The 20,202-nt window shown below is 47.7% G+C and overlaps 1 protein-coding gene across 1 annotated transcript in view; it reads left to right on the top strand.

Annotated features, from left to right (window-relative positions):
• Positions 1-20,202, top strand: part of DNAJC13 (DnaJ heat shock protein family (Hsp40) member C13) — a 701,712-nt gene that overhangs the window by 36,941 nt on the left and 644,569 nt on the right. The window contains 1 exon segment of the mRNA XM_029587070.1: positions 18,798-18,878. Coding sequence (XP_029442930.1) covers positions 18,811-18,878 — 68 coding nt within the window. The 5' untranslated portion in view covers positions 18,798-18,810.

The following is a 20,202-nucleotide window of genomic DNA, read 5'->3' as shown; positions in this document are numbered from 1 at the left end:
CCCGTGGTTCCTTTACTGCTGCAACAACCGTCGGGGGATCCATGGCAAGATCCAGATGCGGATGATCCCTCCCTGGCGGCCCAGGTAGAAGGTGACGACCCGAGGGTCCTCCGTATTTTTCAAGCAGCGGAATTGGATGATCTCATCCCCCACATCCTCCAGGAAATGGACATTGACCCTCCTCCGGATCCTGTGGCTCAGGATCCAAAGATTAAGAAAGGGGATCCTCTCCTAGCGGGCTTACGACCTCTAGCGAAAGCTTCTCCCACGCATCACAACATCTTGCAATTGATTTCAAGGGAGTGGGATACTCCTGAGGCCAATCTTCGAGTCGGTCGAGCCATGGAAAAGTTATACCCTCTCCCCACTGATTTCTTGGAGATTCTTAAGGTTCCTGCTGTTGATTCAGCGGTATCCGTGGTCACGAAACATACTACCATCCCGGTCACTGGCGGGACGGCGTTGAAGGATGTCCAGGATCGGAAGCTCGAGGTTTACCTCAAGCGTATCTTCGAAGTTTCAGCGTTGGGGATGAGGGCTGCTATCTGCAGTTCCCTAGCACAGCGAGCAGCTCTGCGTTGGGTACAACAGCTTCTCACTTCCCAATCTTTGCCACAGGCAGAGACTATTCAGGCTGATAGACTTGAAGCGGTGGTTGCCTATGGAGCTGATGCTTTTTATGATCTGTTAAGGGTCCTCGCTCGTTCCATGGTGGCGGCGGTGTCCGCTCGTCGTCTTTTGTGGCTACGCAACTGGGCGGCAGATGCTTCGTCTAAGACGCGCCTGAGTTCCCTTCCTTTCAAGGGTAGGTGCCTATTTGGGGAAGATTTGGATCAGATCATCAAATCTCTTAATGAGAATGCGGTACACAAGCTACCAGAAGATCGTCCACGTTCTTCTAGATCTTTTTATTCCTCCAGAAATAGGTACCGGAATCAACGGAGGTCGCGTCCTACTAGACAGCAGACACCTCGGGCTCCTTCTACACGATCACACACCTGGAACCGGTCCTTTCGGGGGCGCCGCCACGGTAAGGATACTCAAGGGGCAGGTCCTTCCTCGAAGGCTTCACAATGATGCCAGAAGGACCCAAGAAGGGATCCCCCACCTGGGGGGTCGCCTTACTCTCTTTTACAAGGAGTGGGCCCAAATTATGTCGGATCAATGGGTGCTGGACATCTTAAGACAAGGCTACGTATTAGATTTTGTACACGAACCCCGAGATCGTTTTCTGTTTTCTCCTTGCGGTTCCCGTCTCAAACAATTAGCAGTCCGACAGACTCTCGATCGTCTGCTACAGCTGGGGGCGATAGTACCGGTAGCGGCCTCCGATCTGGGAAAAGGTCATTATTCAATCTACTTCGTGGTTCCCAAGAAAGAGGGCACTTTTCGACCTATCCTGGATCTCAAGACGGTCAACAAGTGTCTCAGAGTTCCTCATTTTCGTATGGAAATGCTCCGATCAGTGTTAGCAGCCGTGCATCCGGGAGAATTCTTGGCCTCTTTGGACCTTACAGAGGCATACCTTCACATCCCGATCCATCACCATCATTAGCGCTTCTTACGCTTCAAGATTTTGGGACAGCATTTTCAGTTTCGTGCTCTCCCTTTTGGTCTGGCGACGGCTCCGCGTGTCTTCACCAAGATCATGGTAGTGGTGGCGGCGGCGCTCCGCAAGGAGGGTATCCTTGTACATCCCTATCTAGACGACTGGCTCATTCGGGCGAAGTCGAGGACGCACGGGTTACCGTGCTGTAGACAAGGTAGTACAGCTTCTTCAGTCTCTGGGATGGATCGTCAATTTCTCAAAGAGCAAACTGATACCGTCCCAATCGCTGGATTTTCTGGGAGCACACTTCGACACCAGCCGAGCCAAGGTATTTCTGCACCCGGACAGAGCTCGGGCTCTGCATGCTCAGGTAACACGGTTCATGGCACTAGTTGCTCCCACGGCATGGGATTATCTCCAGGTACTGGGAACCATGGCCTCAACAATCGATTTGGTTCCGTGGGCCTTCGCTCATCTCAGGCCTCTCCAGAGGTCTCTGCTTTCGCGATGGAACCCAGTGTCGAGAGATTTTCAAGCAGTACTGCCCATCCCGGATGTTGTCTTGCTCAGCTTACAGTGGTGGCTGGACCCTCAACAATTAGCTCAGGGAGTGTCTCTACAGAACCCGGATTGGGTGGTCGTCACCACGGATGCCAGTCTCACCGGCTTGGGGGCGGTCTGTCAGGACAGGTCTCTCCAAGGCCGATGGACGATGGAGCAGTCCACTTGGCCCATCAATCGGCTGGAGACCAGAGCAGTCCATCTAGCGCTACAGGGGTTCGACCCACTGGTACGCAGTCGAGCGGTTCGGATTCTTTCGGACAATGCAACCACAGTGGCGTACATCAATCGCCAGGGGGGCACCAGAAGCCATCTAGTCTCGTTGGAGACCGAGTTGATGACATAGGCGGAGCTGGCTTCGCACATAGCGGGCGTGGACAACGTTCAGGCAGATTTTCTCAGTCGACAACACCTGGATCCCGGAGAGTGGGAACTCTCGGAGGACGCAATGCGAAGGATAGTACAGCGTTGGGGGAGACCCCATGTGGATCTAATGGCAACCGCGACAAATGCAAAGGCCGCCCGGTTCTTCAGCCGCAGGCGAGAGCGCGGCGCGGAAGGAGTCGACGCGCTGGTTCTTCCCTGGCCTCGACAGTGTCTCCTGTATGTCTTTCCTCCATGGCCTCTAGTGGGCAAGGTTATCCGACGGATAGAGACGCATCAAGGTCCGGTGATCCTAGTTGCACCAGAGTGGCCTCGTCGACCATGGTTTGCAGATCTTCTCAATCTGGCAGTAGACGGCCCTCTTCGGCTCAGTCATCTGCCACGTCTTCTTCGCCAAGGACCAACATTTTTCAAGGAGGCAGATCGCTTCTGTCTTGCGGCTTGGCTTTTGAGAGGCATCAATTGAGACGGCGTGGATATCCAGAATCTGTCATCTCCATGCTCCTGAAAGCTAGGAAGACATCCACTTCGGTTACTTATGTCAGAGTATGGAAGGTTTTTGAGGAATGGTGCGAGTCAAAATCGATTCTACCAACGCAGGCCTCGGTGAGACATATGCTTTCCTTCCTACAGGCTGGTCTGGATTTGGGCCTTGCCTATAATTCTCTTCGTGTGCAGGTGGCGGCGTTGGGAGCCTTCCTACGTAGTAATGACAGGGAGCTCCTGGCCTCACATCCAGATATCCTACGTTTTCTAAAGGGGGTAAAACACTTGAAGCCTCCAATTAGGCCACCTTGTCCTTCTTGGAATCTCAATTTGGTACTCCAGGCTCTATGTGCACCGCCTTTTGAGCCTCTGACTTCGGCCATACTCAAGGATGTCACCCTTAAGACCATCTTCCTGGTGGCGATCAGCTCAGCACGTCTGATCTCTGAACTACAAGCTCTATCATGTAGGGAACCATACCTTCGTTTCACGCCAGGGGGAGTATCCCTGCGGACAGTTCCATCTTTTCTGCCGAAGGTGGTCTCGACTTTCCATCTCAACCAATCGATAGAGCTTCCGTCATTTTTATCCTCTGATTCTTCTGACCTGCGTCGGTTGGATGTCCGACGTTCTTTGATACATTATTTGGAGGTCACTAATGAATTTCGACTCTCCAATCATTTGTTTGTCCTTTGGTCGGGACCCAGGAAGGGTTGCATGGCATCCAAACAATCAATCGCTCGCTGGCTGAAAGGAGCGATTATAGCCGCATACATCGGAGTGGGTAAGTCTCCACCTTTAGCTGTTAAGGCGCATTCTCTCCACGCTCAAGCGACGTCGTGGGCGGAAAGTTCTGCAGTTTCTTCTCAGGAAATCTGTAGGGTGGCCACATGGAAGTCTCTCCACACTTTCGCAAGACATTATCGTCTAGACATTCGCGCGCCGTCTCACGGTCAACTTGGAGACAGGGTCATACGGGCAGGGCTGTCCGCGACCCACCCATGATGGGGAAGCTTTGGTACATCCCACAGTCTGGAATGATCCTGGTACGTACAGGGAAAAGAAAATTATTCCTTACCTGCTAATTTTCGTTCCTGTAGTACCATGGATCATTCCAGACCCCTCCCTGGTTTTGTGGGTTCTTTGTGGGCCATCCCTGCTTTCCTGTCTTCACAATATTTTCACTCTGTATCTCTAGTTATTGCGAGCTGTGTCTTTGAATACAGTGCTGTTTGCAAGTTCTCAGTTACAGTTTTTTGAGTACAAGTTAGTTGCTGTCACTTACAGCTGTTATTTTTTCTCTATATTTTTGAGATTAATTGATTCCTCTGGTTCTGTCTCTTCTCGTCTTGGCTTTGCTAGTCCAGTTACTGAGGATTGAGGCGAGGGAGGCGTGGCTATATAGGTCCTCCCCTGGGAATTTTTGGTTCTAACTCCATCTGCTGGACAGGGAACATAACCCACAGTCTGGAATGATCCATGGTACTACAGGAACGAAAATTAGCAGGTAAGGAATAATTTTCTTACAGAACTGACTGTTGTGAGATTCCATGAGAGAGGAATTATAACACAACCTCAAATTCCTTGAACCCTTACATGGTATAACTGCCAGAATTTTAGTAGGGCAAATACGGTCTGATGCTTTGGCTCCTATCTTAAGACAGTTACATTGGCTTCCAGCTGAAAATAGAATTCAGTTCAAAACTTTCTGCTTTTTAGATGTTTAACATGGCCATAGAATATCTCTTCCAACTGCTATTCTTACATCCCTGCAAGAGAACTCCTTTCTTGTCAAATGGCCCTTCTTTCTTCCACTTTTGCCCATAGAGATGTGAATCGTGTGCCAGATCGTCTTAACGATCAGGTTCGGCTGGGGGGGAATCTGATCGTTAAGATATGTGAATTGGAATCGTTTCCGATTCCAATTCACATCGCTAATTTTTTTTTTTTTTTTTTTTTAGGGAGGCCCGCGCCACTAAAAAAAATCCCTCCCGACCCCCCCCCCCCCCCCAAAAAAAAAACCCCTTTTAACATTACCTGGTGGTCCAGGGGGGCCTCGGACGATTTCCCGTTCCCAGGCATCAGCTGCGCTAAAATAAAATGGTGCCAATGCCCCTTTGCCCTTACCATGTGACAGGGTATCCGTGCCATTGGCCGGCCCCTGTCACATGGTAGGAGCACTGGAATTTACTCATCAGCCCCTATTATAATAGGGGCTGATGAGTAAAGGGGGGAGGGGAAGCCTTTGCGTGTTGTGTTTTTTTTTTTTTTCTCTCGACACGTCTTCTATACCACTCTCGGCAGTCGGACCTTCGCGTGTGCAGGGATGTGTTTATTTTTAGTTCCCCTGACCGCGCGGCAGTTTCCTGTCTCCTTTTTTACTTTTTTTGCCGACTACAGTGTGGCACCGCAAGCTGGCTCCCCGAAACAAAATGGCAGCCTGCTGCGCGGGTGGCGCGACAGGACAGTCTCTGGATTCCCTCTGCTCTGCTCTGCCTGTCCTACCAGGCAGGAGGGACCTTCTTCGGGGGAAAGGGCTGGCAGGCAAGGCTTGCGGTCCTCCGGTTCGATGTCCCGTCCCCCCCCTCCCCACCTGCTGGACGTATCTTCGTCCTCTTATAAGCACGCATTCACACAGGGTCCCCTCTGTTTCTTTTTTTTCTTTTTTCATGGAACCTCGTGTCATGGAGAACTTAAGTCTCTCATCTTTTCTCAGACTTCTTAGGGTTGTTTTTTTCCTCCACTATTCCTTCTCAGATTTGAGCGTCATTGACGTGGGGTCCGTCCGATTCTCTTTTTTTCTCTGTAGCCAGGTGTTTCAGGTAAGTTTTTTACTTTTGCAGTCATTCACCCCCCCCCCACCCAGGCAGCAGTGCCTTTGGTGCTTGTCGGCCATCATAGGTTGCTGCCATAGAGTTTGATTTTGCATTCCTTTATCTTTCGAGTCTGCGTGTCCGCCTTTGATTTTAAGCCATGCCCCTGGTACTCGAGGGCTATGTCTATCTCAAATCCCCTTGATCAATGTATCCTCTGCCTGGGGGCATCGCACAATGTCTTGGGTTGCAGCAGGTGTGCCCAGGTGACCCCCCTAAAGGGCATAAGGTCTGGCTCAATAAGATGGAATACCTCTTTGGGGTGGAGAAGACCAGTCCATCGGCACTGGAAGCATCAGCATCAAGGAGCCACACCAATTGATATTGAGACCTCAACATCAGCAGGTGTCGTCTGTTTTGTCGATGACTACTAGGGGCACCGGAGACAGACCATCATTTGCCTTCCCCAGGTTGAAGATGACTGGTTCATCGTCTTTAGCCTTGGCACCAGGGAAGGACCAATTTCAATCATCGAGGGAAGCTGAAGAAACATCAGTATCAGTCTCTGTCTATGCATGGTGCTGGGAATGGGGATGCATCAGCTTCTGCTATGATGCCCTTGAAGCATCCCCATGAGGAGGAGAGCCAAGCCACCTCCAGGAGGATGTCTGTTCTCACGAAACCTGCCCACCTCCCCAAGGAGTAGGGTTTCTACTTTGTGGGTTTTGTTCTTTTCATTTTTTGCTCCTCAATTCTATGTTATAAGACTGAAGGGACCCCACGTGAATGCATGCTTTAATGCATGCCGTGCATGCTCGAAGAGTTTTAGAAACTTTGCTCCATCTGATGGTGTCACCCATGTGTGAGGACTGACATCCTGCTGGCCTCCGAGAAAGAGAAGAGACAATATCATGATGAAGGTGCTGTCTGCGGAGAACACCCGTTACAGGGAAGCAACTTTGCTTTCTGCCAATATGAATCATGGTCACAGGTGTGCAGCCTGCAGGAACTAATGCTTCTCCAGTGTCACAGGCTCTCTTTGCCCTGGCTGTGGGCCTTGGTTCTTCCGGAGCTTTGAAGCTTGCGGTACAGGGGGATTAGTCAGCCATGGGGGCAAAAAGGGCATATGTTGCAGGCTCACAGCCTTTGCAGCCCGGCCCTCAAGTCTCCCTTTAGAGTGGCTGGTGCTTCCATCTTTTTCTCTTAGCAGGAGTATTGCAGGCAGTAGACCTCTAAGGAGCTAATGCCTGACTCCAGTGCATGTTTTCTCTGGATTTCATGTTGGTTATACAGAGGCCTGGTGTGGACACCCTCCCCGAGACCCCCAAACCTTTAGTATTTGTCTGACTCACCAAACCCCGAAGGCCCTTCCAAACCAGTAGCCAGCTTCACTCTGCCCCAAAATCCACTCCACAATGAAATAAGGAAGGCCCATTCCTCCATTCTAAATTTAGCTGGTTGACTGTCTCTGTTTCTTGAGGAATGGGTCAAGAGTACGACAGATAAGTGGGTACTAGAGGTAATCGAAAAAGGCTACGCATTAGATTTTGCTCGGGACCATCCGGATCTTCACCTGGTCTCCCCCTGCGGTCCTCGAAAGAGGCCGGCTGTGGTCCAGACCCTAAAAAGACTACTGGAACTGGGAGCCATAGTCCCAGTCCCAATGGAAGAACAAGGGTCGGGCCAGTATTCCATCTACTAAGGGGGAATTTCTGGCCTCTTTCGACTTAACAGAGGCCTACTTCCACATTCCAATTTGCCATGAGCATCAGCGGATCCTCTGATTCGAGATCCTGGTTCAACATTTCCAGTTCAGAGCACTCCCCTTCGGCCTTGCCACAGCTCTGCGAACTTTCACCAAGGTCATGGTGGTGGTGGCGGCCTCCCTCCATCAGGACGGCGTACTGGTCCATCCTTACCTAGACGATTGGCTCATCCAGGCCAAGTTGGAGTCTCTTTGCAAGCTGGCGGTCAGCAAGGCCATGAGTTGCCTCACCTCTCTCGGCTGGATAATTAACTTCCACAAGAGCAAACTCCAGCCCCCTCAGACCCTGGAATTCCTGGGAGCACGCTTCGACACTCGAGTCGGCAAGGTGTTCCTTTCGGACACACGAGCACTCAAACTCCGGGACCAAGTGCTAACCTTGATCTCTCTTCCTCTGCCTACAGCTTGGGACTACCTCCAGATCCTGGGTTCCATGGCCTCCACTATTGATCTGGTCCCATGGGCTTTTGCATATATGCGTCCATTACAGAAAGCTTTGCTATCCCACTGAAAACCGGTTTCGGAGCAGTTTCGGACCCTTCTGCCATTCCCCGAATCTATCGTCTCAGAACTGCAGTGGTGGCTCTCGCCTGCTCACCTTTTGAAGGGAGTGTCTCTCCAAACCCTGAAGTGGATCGTTGTCACAACGGATGCCAGCCTCTCTGGTTGGGGAGCGGTCTGCCAGACAGTCTACACAGGGGAACTGGTCCCCAATTCAGTCTCGCTGGCACATCAATTGACTGGAGATCCGAGCTGTTCGCCTGGCTGTCAAGGTTTTCCTTCCCTTGCTTCATCGCAAGGCAGTACGTGTTCTCTCCGACAACTCCACCACGGTAGCATATATCAATCATCAGGGAGGCACAGAGAGTTGACTGGTGGCTCTGGAGGCCAGCAAGCTCTTGGTCTGGGCAGAACGTCATCTAGAGCGCTTGGCAGCGTCCCACATTGTGGGGAAGGAGAATGTCCAAGCCGATTTTCTCAGTCACCAGCAGTTAGACCCTGGTGAGTGGGAATTGTCTGACAGGGCAATGGATCTCATCATCCACAGGTGGGGTCTCCCACACCTGGATCTGATGGCCACCATGTACAGTGCGAAAGCTTCCAGGTTTTTCAGCTGCAGACAAGAGCATTGAGTGGAAGGAGTGGATGCGCTGGTCCTTCCATGGCCTCACGACATTCTTCTATATGTGTTCCCACCATGGCCATTAGTGGGCAAAGTACTCGGACGAATCGAACTCCCATCGGAGTCCCATCATCCTCGTCGCTCCGGAATGGCCTCGTAGACCGTGGTTCGCGGATCTGGTAAATCTGGCTACAGACGGTCCTCTCCGCCTCGGACATCTCCCTCATCTCCTTCGGCAGGGTCCCGTGTTTTTCGACCAGGCGGATCGCTACTGACTAGCGGCCTGGCTTTTGAATGGCGTAGATTGAGGAAGAAGGGTTATAAAGAAGAGGTTATATCCACTATGTTGAGAACTAGAAAGCCAGCTATCTCTCTTGCTTATGTTCGGGTATGGAAGGTTTTCGAAAATGCGTGTGCAGTGTCGGGAGTGTCGGCTCGTAGGGCTCCAGTTTCTCAAGTCCTTTCTTTTCTCCAGAACGGTCTCTTTAAGGGATTATCTTTTAGTTCCTTACGGGTTCAGGTCTCCGCGCTGGGCTCTCTCCTGGGAAGTATTGACGGTTATCCGGTGGCGGCTCATCTGGATGTTGTTCATTTCCTCAAGGGGGCCAAACATTTGAATCCACCAGTTCCTCTTGGAGTCTTAACTTGGTTCTTCGGGTTCTATGCAACGCCCCCTTCGAACCCCTACGGCGAGCTACACTTAAAGATTTGACTCTTAAAACCGTCTTCCTGGTTTCCATCTGTTCAGCCAGAAGGGTCTCGGAGCTTCAGGCTTTGTCGTGCAGAGATCCAAAATGGCCAATAGAGATCCCTCAGGTAGCGGATTTCCTGGATGCCTCTGACTTGCCTGAGTCCCCTAGGGGGATCAGAGTTTGATTCAATTTCTATTCTCTCTTTGGATGTTTTGAAAAAGGGGAAGTAATGTTCTGAGGATAAGTGATGACCCTGGCATTTTTCCTCAGGATCCACTCTCAACCTCAACTCTAGAGCCAGCATCAGCCCCCAGGGATGTAGACGAGATTGTGGAAGACATCCCTAATCTGGAGACACTTTTTTTTTTTTTTTTTTTTAAAGTGAGGGAGGACCCAGGTTTTTTTCAGTGTATTCACTGCAGTAAAGATATGTCAAGGTAAAAAAGTGGGTCATCTGATAAACAATTGTAGGCAGCATCACTTGGAAAAGCAGCACTTGCTAGCATTGATAACAGGGGTGGGTGGCAGTTATAGCCTGAGGACCCCTTCTCCCAGTCAAAGTAGAAGCCAGAGTAGAGTGTTGAAAAGGGGAAGATTTTTCCCCATGCTGATTCCACAGTCCCTTCTACCAGTTAGGTAGCAGGCCAGCTGTCCCTAGCCATGCATACAAAATGGCAATCTATCAGAGGAAATGGAGTTGTATTATGTAATACTGTTTCGGGGCAAGAGACAGGCAGCATCTAATGTCATAATGCCTCTGTATCGCTCCATGGTGAGACTACACCTTGAATACTGTGTACAATTCTGGTTGCCGCATCTCAAAAAAGATATAGTTGCGATGGAGAAAGTACAGAGAAGGGCAACCAAAATGATAAAGGGGATGGAACAGCTCCCCTATGAGGAAAGGCTGAAGAGGTTAGAGCTGTTCAGCTTGGAGAAGAGACGGCTGAGGGGAGATATGATAGAGGTTTTTAAGATCATGAGAGGTCTTGAACGAGTAGATGTGAATCAGTTATTTACATTTTCAGATAATAGAAGGACTAGGGGGCATGCCACGAAGTTAGCAAGTAGCACATTTAAGACTAATGTGAGAAAATTATTTCACTCAACGCACAATTAAGCTCTGGAATTTGTTGCCAGAGGATGTGGTTAGTGCAGTCAGTGTAGTTGGGTTCAAAAAAGATTTGGCTAAGTTCTTGGGGGATAAATCCATTAACTGCTATTAATCAAGTTTGCTTATTGAATAGCCACTGTTATTAATTGCATCAGTAGCATGGGATCTTCTTGGTGTTTGGGTAATTGCCAGGTCCTTGTGGCCTGGTTTGGCCTCTATTGGAAACAGGATGCTGGGCTTGATGGACCTTTGGTCTGACCCAGCATGGAAATTTCTTATGTTCTTATGAAATGATGCCCAGGATGATCTGACCCTGCAGGTAGTGGAGAGTGGTTGGAGCCCAGGGCTCAAGAAGAAATTCAATATATTTTGTGGCCCAAAGAAGACTGATCTTTCCACCCTATTTTAGACCTAAAAAGGGTTAACGGGTATCTACACATTTTCTGCTTCAGAATGGAAACTTTGTTTTGTCATAATAACAGTAAGGAAAAAGTTTCTTGTCTTTCTGCATTTGGAAGAGGCTTATTTTCATATTCCTATTTGGGAATCCCATCAGATTCCTTTGGTTTTTCATTCTATGAAAACATTTGTAATTTAGGACTCTACTGTTCAGACTGTTTAACCCTCTAAGGACCTTTTCCAAGATAATGTTGATAGTTGCAGTGGTTCTCTGCACAAACTGTATAATTGCTCATCAAGGCAAAATCATTTTAAGAAACCCAGTTGACAGCCACGGTTGTCTGGCTCCTGGAACAGCTGGGCTGGATGACAAACTACTCAAAAAGCAGCTTGCCCCATCCCAGTGACTAGAGTTGTGTGGTATATTTGTTTTTTGTTTTGTTTTTTTTAGGAGCCCAATTTATACAACGTATGGATGTGTCTTTATGACCCAGAAAAGGGGTAGACAAGTTGATTTCAAATGTGTGATTCTGTCTCTCAAAGAGCGCCCAAGGTGTGAGACACTGTCTCCAGCTCTTGGACTTAGACCTGGAGCCTTGGGACAGGGCTCACATGCATTCACTGCACTTGTTCTTATTGACTTAGTGGTTGCTCAAGTCCCAGAATTATGAGCAGTAGCTGTTTTTTATGCCATTTCTGGTGAGGAACAGCCTAGAATTGTGGGCGACACCCTCAAATTTGTTATAGGCATGGATTTAGAATTTCCCAACTCATCATAGTAATCTCAGATGTGTGAGTACTGTGGGTTGGGAGCTCATTACTGTGGACAGATGGCTGAAGACCTCTGGTCAGAGGAGAGGTGTCCTGGCCTATGAAGGGGGTGAATGAGCTAGTGACTATGGTTGTCAGATTAGCCCCAGTATACAGTTCTGCTCATAAGTTTATATACCCCTCGCAGAATTTGTAAGATGTGCAGCATTTTAAGAAAACATGAGCAATCAGACAAAACACCTCTGTTTTTAATGTTTTAAATTAAAATATATATCATAGAATAGCACAATCATTAAACAAACCATAGAAATAAAGGAAATAATAAAATGGTCCTGTTCAAAAGTTTGTATACCCTTGAATGCTTAGGCTGATAATATACTCTCAAGGGACACACACAGGTTGAGATGGAAATGAAGGGTTAGGTAACCACACCTGTTCCTTGTTTGATTGTAATTAGTGTCTGTGTATAAATAGTCAGTGAGTTACTTAGCTCTTAAGACACTCTTGTGAATTTCATCCAAGGCTACACTGATTTTGGTGGTTACTGATGCATGGGGAAAGCAAAAGAACTGTCAAAGGATCTGCCAGCAAAAATAGTTTCCTAGCATCCAGATAGATGAATTCAGGACCAGTGGGTTATGCATCTCTACCAGCAGATGGAGACTGAGCAAACTGATGTCGCAGTATATATACTCCTGCAGTGTCATTAGCCTGCTAGTATTCTCCATCTCCAGCAGATGGATGTGCATCTCCCTACTGGGGATTGCTTCATATTTTAGGAGAAATAAAAGGAGTTTTAATTCACCCCGCTCCCTGCAGTGATACCAAATGGTCCCTCCCTCAGTTGAGAATTCCTGAGTTGATTTCTGTGGACCGTCAGATGAGTGCCTTGGTCTGGTAGCTGGTTTCTCAGCCAGCATTGACTTAGCTGTTTAAAATAGCTGAAAGGCAGTGGATGCAGGAAGCTGAGCATGACGGTGATGGTCTATGCCCTCTCTCCCTGCAGCCGGAGATCGTGGTTTTTCTTTGCATGTTAGACTGCCCTCTTTGGGGGCAGTCTGTGTGTCTGGCTGTGCGACCAAGTTGTATGCCCAGTTTTTTGGGCACGCTGCATGTGCACGCAGTCTGGGATGCATTGGTTGTGTGCTTAAGTTTGGAGCAGCGGAAATGTGCCTAGTTTGCGAAGCCTAGCCTTGGGATGCCTAAATTTTGTGCGTCTAAATTTTATAGTATGAATTCAGCTGGACCCACACCTTCAGTTGCCTGTTAAATGTACTGACATTTAAATGGTCCCTGTGGCTAAGAAACCAAAGCGCCTTTCTCTCTGTGCTGCTTTTCATATTCGAATATCTCAGCCTGGAGTGTCCTTTAACTTGTGCCAGCGCTGCTTTAGAGGCTCAGGGAGAATTATTTTCCTCTGATTTTACTAAGCCTGGTTTTTCCCAGCCTGAGGATGACCTGGGTTAAGGACATGATAGGTGCCTGATCTTGGACCTCCCTTAAATGGTTTGTCAGCAGGGGGACAGTAACTCAGTGGGCACAGCACAGGTGCCTTCTGGTTTTGGCATAGATCCTTCTGCCGTTTCTTGGGTGGAATTTTTTTCAAGGATTGCAATCCTTTCTTCAGGCACAGTCCTCAGCCCTGTCCAATTCTGTCGGGTCAGATTTGCAGGCGGTGACCTTTCACTTGCCTAGTACTACTGTTAAGTGTCGAAGTATTCTTAGATCCAGCAGCAAGTCCTCCCGATAGGAAACCAGATGGCACTGATGATGAGGCCTGTCCTGACTCTTTGGAGGATGGGGAAATTCCTCCGGGACCGGAACCATATAGGACTATGTTGTGGTTCTTTCATAGAGCTGGCTGCCGGCTCTGATTTCCCAGACATAGATGCTGGGAGTACCTGGGGCAGATTCCATGTCTGAGCCAAAGAAAAATCCCATTTTGGTTTCTTTGCATAAAGCCTCTTGTCTTTTTTCCCTGTTACGGAGGCCATTCAAGAATTGATTGATCTTGAGCGGGGCGCCCCGGCTAATTTGAAAGTGGGTCTGACTTTGGAAGGCCTGTACCCCGTGGATCAAGTGATGAGAAAGCGTTCTGCATTTTCCCGATTGTGGATGCACTTGTCTGTGCCGTGTCTAAGTGGATGACTATCCCCATGGAGGGAGGAGCGGTCTTGAAGGATGTGCATGATAGGAGGATTGAGGCTATCCTTAAGCATTTGAAGCAGTGGCAATGACCTTGCAAATAGCTTCTTGCTGTTCCCTGGTGGTACGCTCTTGTTTACTTCTCTCTCAGGGGATCGATGATTCTGGAGTGAATTCCAGGGCAGTTATGGAGCCAGTAGCCACCTTTTTAGCAGATGCGGGCTGCGATTTGGTCCACACCTCAGCCAGAGGGGGGTGGCTTTGGTGATAGCGATTAGGCATCAGTTATGGCTGAGAAATTGGTTGGCTGATGCGACCTCCAAGGCTAATATTACGAAATTGCCCTTTAAAGGCTTGCTTTTGTTTGGGAGCGAGTTGGAGAAACTGGCCAGTAAGTGGGGCAAATCCCTGGTTTTTCAGTTGCCAGTGGATAAAAAGCAGACTCTGCACTCCTTTGGCATGAGGGGTCATACCAGGGGCTCGAAGTGTTTTTGACCCTACAGAGGAGCAATCTTTCGGAGGACTCACCTTTTGATATGTCTCAATCCTTTCATCCTAGACACCCCAGGCGGGGTGTGGGCTCGGGTAGTGGAACCTCCAGAGCCTCCCATTGAAGATTTGCTGACCCACCCCCGAGAACAGGAGATAAGGGGGTGCCCCTCTCTCTTTCATCAAAGCTGGATGAAAATCACATCTGATCAGTGGGTCCTGGAGGCGATACAAGAGGGATATGTGCTGGAGTTTTGTAGTGTTCCTCAGGACATATTTATTTATTTATTTTTAACTTTTATATACAGACATTCTTGCATTAAATGCAAATCATGCCGGTTTACAGTGAAACAGAAAAAGCAGGAAAAAATTCCTTAGTCGAATACAATGAAACAACTTAGTTAACAAAGGAAACATAAAAATAAATTTTTACATATAGACAAAGGTTTGCACGAAGGGGTGCACAAAGGGGAGAGCCCCTTTGTCGTGCCCCTTCGGCGTGCGACGCCTGGTGTTGAGGCTATCTTAACTGTCCGATGTTAGTGACGTCATGGGGGGGCAGGTCTAATGATCACAGCACTTACATCGCTGCTTCTTTCCAGTTCCAGGTGAAGATCAAGCTGTTTCCTTCACTTCCCCTCCCGTGACACTATTCATGCTGTCTCCCTGCCACTCCCCGCAGAAGAATCAGGCAGTGGAAGGCTACTCAGTTTGAGGGCTTTGGTCCCAGTGCCCATGTCTTTAGAAAATACCTGGTGACCCGCAAGGTGAGCTCCCTGTTGCAGGAGCCCGGTTGGGTGGTGAACCTAGCCAAGAGCAGTCTTCAGCCATCTCAGGCGCTGGAATATCTGGGTGTTCAGTTTGACATAAAGCAGGGCAAGATTTTCTTGCTGGATGCTCGTATTCAGAAGTTGATGGTGCAGGTGCCTCTCTTGATGAACACTATATGTCTGACAGTATGGTCCTATTTACAGGTACTCTGTTTGATCACGGCGACCCTGGAAGTGGTACTGTCTGCAAGAGTGCATATGCGTCTTCAGCGCTTCCTGCATTCTCTTTGGAGCCTACAGTCTCAAGACTATTTGATTCAGCTCCACCTGCCGATGGAGGTCTGCTCTCAAATTCAGTGGTAGTTACAAGCAGATCATCTAAGAAAGGGAGTTTACCTGAAATCGCCGGACTGGTTAGTACTCACGATGGATATAAGCCTTCGGGGTTGGGGAGAGCTCACAGTCAGGAATGGACAGTGTAAGGGCGCTGGTGTGCGGAAGAGTCTCTGGAACATCAATCAGCTGGAAGCCCGGGTGGTCCGGTTAGCATGCTTGCAGTTCAGTGGCAGGGTTGAGCAGTTTGGATAATATCAGACAGTGCAATGACAGTGGCTTACATCAGGGAGGAACCAAGAGCCAGCAAGTGTCATAAGAGATAGACCAACTTATGGAATAGGTGGAAGTGCATCTTCAGTAGATCTCGGCTTTGCACATTGCAGGAAAAGACAATGTAAGAGTAGACTTTCTCAGCAGGGAGAGTCAGGACCCAGGAAAATGGTTGTAGGACAAGGCATTTCAGCTGATAATGGATCACTGGGGCCTTCCATTTCTAGACCTGCTGGCGACTTCTCACAATGCGAAAGTTCCTCGATTCTTCAGTTGCAGAAGAGATCCTAAGTCCTTGGGTATCAATCTCTTGTGCAGGACTGGCTGGAGGACAAATTGCTGTATGCCTTTCCTCCATGGCCCATGCTGGGCAGAATAGTTCAGAGGATTGAGGATCACAGAGTGATGGTGCTTTTGGTGGCAGCAGATTGGCTCAGGTGACCATGGTATGCAGATTTGTGATGGCTCTTGGTAGACTCCCCCCTCTGGTTTCCGGTGCACAGGAATCTGTTGCAGCAGGGACCTGTTCTTCGTGAAGATCTGACTCTGTTATGTCTTACGGTATGGCCCTTGAGAGGGCTCACTTACTGAAGCATTGATAGTCAACTGAAGTGATTGCCATCTTGCTACGAGCAAGAAAGTACTTCACCTCTTTAGCCTATGTGCGATTTTGGCGAGTGTTTGAGGCTTAGTGTGAAGATTGAGGGCTGCTTCATCGCTCAGTTAAGATCCTGCTCATTTTTGAATCTTTGAGGATGGATTGAACAAAGGGTTGGCCCTTAATTCCTTGAAGATACAGGTAGCAGCTGTTGCAGGGGTCAGGTGAATGGTGAATCCTTATCTGCTTATCCAGATGTGGCCTGTTTCTTGAAAGGAGTGAAGCATTTCTGTCCTCCCTTGCGGTTACCAGTACCTTTTGTGGAGTCTTAATCTGATCTTGGATTTCTTGGTGGGCCCATGTTACTTGCGGTTACTGACCTTGAAACTGTGTTTTTGTGGTGATTTCTTCTGTCTAATATCTGAGCTGCAGCAACTCGGAGAAATTGGGTGGAAGAGGGGGCGAAAAGGGAAAAAATGGAAGTTAATAGGAAATTTTCAATCCCTGCCACACGCCAGTACTGAGTGATACACATGTGGCCGGGCCACATGTGCGCTGAGCCCATTTTCCAAGTGGCCACGTGTCTATCTCCTGGTATGTGCGGAAGTGCCAGGCTCCTAAAAAGGGGAGGGGCAGGGGCTGGCCGGGACAGAATGCGCTGCAGCTGGCCAGCATGGGGAACTTACTTCTGCTCATCAAAGCAGGTAAATTAAGAAATAAAAAAAAAATGTAGTTGAGTTAGGGGGGGTTAATGGATCAGAGTGGAGAGGGGAAAAGGGAGGAAGAATTGTTAGGGAACTGGGGAAGGCCCAATCTCATCGCCACACACTTCAAACAAAATTCTCCCCCCTTGTGAGCGTAAATCTGCACTTGCATGCATACACATGGGTAGCTGATTTTTATAACGTGTGTGGTGACGCGCGCATGTTATAAAATTGGCATGATTTTTAAAATTTACCTCTTAGTGAGGTGAAAAGAGGGAGATTGTGGATTGGTCTCCTTGTCTCTCCCGCTGCTGGAATGGGTTCCATACGTGGCCCCTCTGCATCTTTTGTGTGGGGGAGGGGGGGGGCTTGTGCAAGTTTGGCGCCTTTTGAATATTGGTGCTTTAGGCTACTACCTAGTGGAAGCACCGGTCCTGGCTTCAGCAGAGTATTTCATTCACATGTGCTCTGTAGATCAAATGGTAGTAAACAGGTTGTTTGATCTCTGTGGTTACCTATTGATCGATTTCTTTGAATCAGAGGACAATAAGAAAATTGAAAGATTCTACTTTCTACTACATTCTTCTAAACAAATTTGGATCTCCTCCAGATGCTTTTCTGCTATCATAGGATGCAGATCTATTGTATGCTTTTCCACCACTTCCATTGATGGTGAGAATAATGCAGAAAGCACTCAAGGACCAGTCACTCCTTTTACTCATTGGTCCACGAGTGGGCTTCCCTTACTTCGTCCAGTTCTCAAGCAGCCTTCCGATCCCTCTGAGATCTGGTCTGATGTTAACTCAAGAGGGTGATCTGTCATCCAAAGCTTCTTTTTCTCAATTTAATGAGATGGTTATTAAGCACTCGCTAATTGCATCACTGTCATTATCTATCCTCCTGTGAGGGAGTTGGTTGGACTGTTAGATGATCGAGGGGTTAAAGAGGGATTTAGGAAAGATAAGGCCTTCATGGAAAGATTAAATGAATTCTTTGCTTCATTGTTTGATGAAGATGCTGGGGCGATACCCATTCCGGAGATGGTTTTCAAGACTGTTCAGCCTTAAGCGTGTGAGACCTATGATTATACAATAATGATGCTTATAAATGGACTTTTGACACTGTCAATGAACTCAGTTGGTGTTTCACATAAATGAGATCTGACACACCCTTTGAAATAATTCATATGATTCACAATACATTGGTGGTTTTGATGACACTAGTGGTTCTATTGATTTTAAATGGATTTGTTCAAATCTTTTTTGTAATCAGCATTATTATACAAAAGATTAATAATTGATAATAGCATAGGCTGTATAGGAATTGATAAATACTTAAAGATTTAAAATATATCTTTCAGAATCTATGCAGACAAGCAATACAAGCATTTTTTAATCTTAAATGGGTTTAAATTACTTGGGGGGGTGGGGGGTGAAGCTTTAGGCATAGTCTGACCAAAACACTTTCATGTGTTTCCGGTTTAGATTATTCAATACAGGATTAGATACAATATAGCATTACATTTAGGCATCTAATATATTGAAAGTTAAATCTGGGTATCCCATATCTGGACTATCCATGTACGTGACTATCTAAAATTAGATCTCATTGGAGAAAGAATTGGGGATGCTAGAAAATGTTTTATATGAAACTAATTCCAATAGCCTTTGATGTGCAGAGTTTAGATGTCTAATTTCTGTGCATCCTTTTGAAAATGTAATCCTAAATTGAACAGTCTAAATCAGTGAATAGTAGATGAATTTGTGAATTACTATAATTTTCTGTAAAGCCTCTGTTAATAGTAAATGCTAATTGTATTTTGTCACAGGTCTCTGCACAAGATGAATATAATTAAGGAAAATAAAGACCTCGCCTGTTTCTACACAACAAAACATTCATGGAGAGGAAAGTAAGTGTCTTGTTAGTTTAAAAAAAAAAAAAAAAGTCTTGCATTTTTCATGGCCTGTGGTAACTTGTATACTGTTTTACAAGATGGGACTTATGCAAAACACATTGTTCATCTGTTCTTTGTTTTACGTTATAGTAAAACTTACTATGCTTTACAAGTTATTTGATGTCTGTTCTCTAGTGAGAACTAAAAAATTAAATTCATTATAGTATTAGAAATGATGGGAAGATCAAAACTTAAGTTATACTGTTTGCACAATTTTGACTAAGGGCCAGAAATTAAAACATTTTGAAAAGTTTGGATTTGATTTCTTCTCTGTTCTATCCTTTTTTAATTCTTTGATTTGGGAATCCCAGTTTACAGTATTTTCACGTAGATAAGCAGCTGAATTAGCCATGCAGTCTGGGTACGTCTTCCGTGCCACTAGGTGGTGGAGCTCTCTAAGTCTAGCAAAGTCTTTCAGCTTGGTGCTCCCTCTTATATCTTCTCTGATAATACCTCAGGCTCCTCAGTCAGTTTTTTTTCTGCGCGGCAGTTGGCACGCGAAGCTCTGCTCTCCTCTGAGAGAACTTTGTGAAGTAAAAGAAAGAAAACCAGCGTTTAAACATCAAGGTTTGGTTAAAAAATTACCAGCAGTCAGAGACATGCCACGTCCTGGCTTTAAATTTTGCTCATGTGGCAAAATTGTCAGCCACAGATGGCCACATTCTGTGTTATCTCTGTCTGGGACCTTCCCATGACCAGATACATTGTGCAGACTGTGGACGCATGTCCCCATGCGCCCAGCGTCAGCGGGCTGCTAAACTACAAGATCTACGGTTAAAAGCTTTGGCCTCTTATGCCCCTTCTGAGGCCTCTGTGCGATCCTCCCCAGGCCCAAAAAGGTTAAAAACCACCCCTTCATTGAGGAGGGCTTCCTCTGTGGACCCTCCTACATCAGGACACCCGCAGTTGCTCACCCGGCTGGAATCGGAGCATGGAGCGGGAGATGCGTCGGTATCGCGACCGCATGCCTCACCGATGCATCTACTCCCTGAAGACAGACGCGCCAAAGCTGCTTCGAAGCGTCGCCACATCGAAGCAAGGCCAAGCAGTTGGCTCACCGGCGCAAAGAGGCTTCAGTGCTGAAGCTATACCATGCCGCCGCATTGTCGAAGCATCCGGTGCATCGACGCAGGGGCACCACCACGATGCACCCTCAACTCATTGACGCAAACAACGCATGTTGGTGCACATTCGACGCAGCCATCACACAGCCAACCCAAAAAACACCATTCGGGCCATAAGAGGCCTAGGGAAGCATTGCCATCATTGATAGTGGATC

The sequence above is a fragment of the Rhinatrema bivittatum genome, chromosome 2 (genome assembly GCF_901001135.1).
Source record: "Rhinatrema bivittatum chromosome 2, aRhiBiv1.1, whole genome shotgun sequence".
Classification (NCBI taxonomy): domain Eukaryota; kingdom Metazoa; phylum Chordata; class Amphibia; order Gymnophiona; family Rhinatrematidae; genus Rhinatrema; species Rhinatrema bivittatum.
This window is presented reverse-complemented; position numbering and strand designations above follow the sequence as displayed.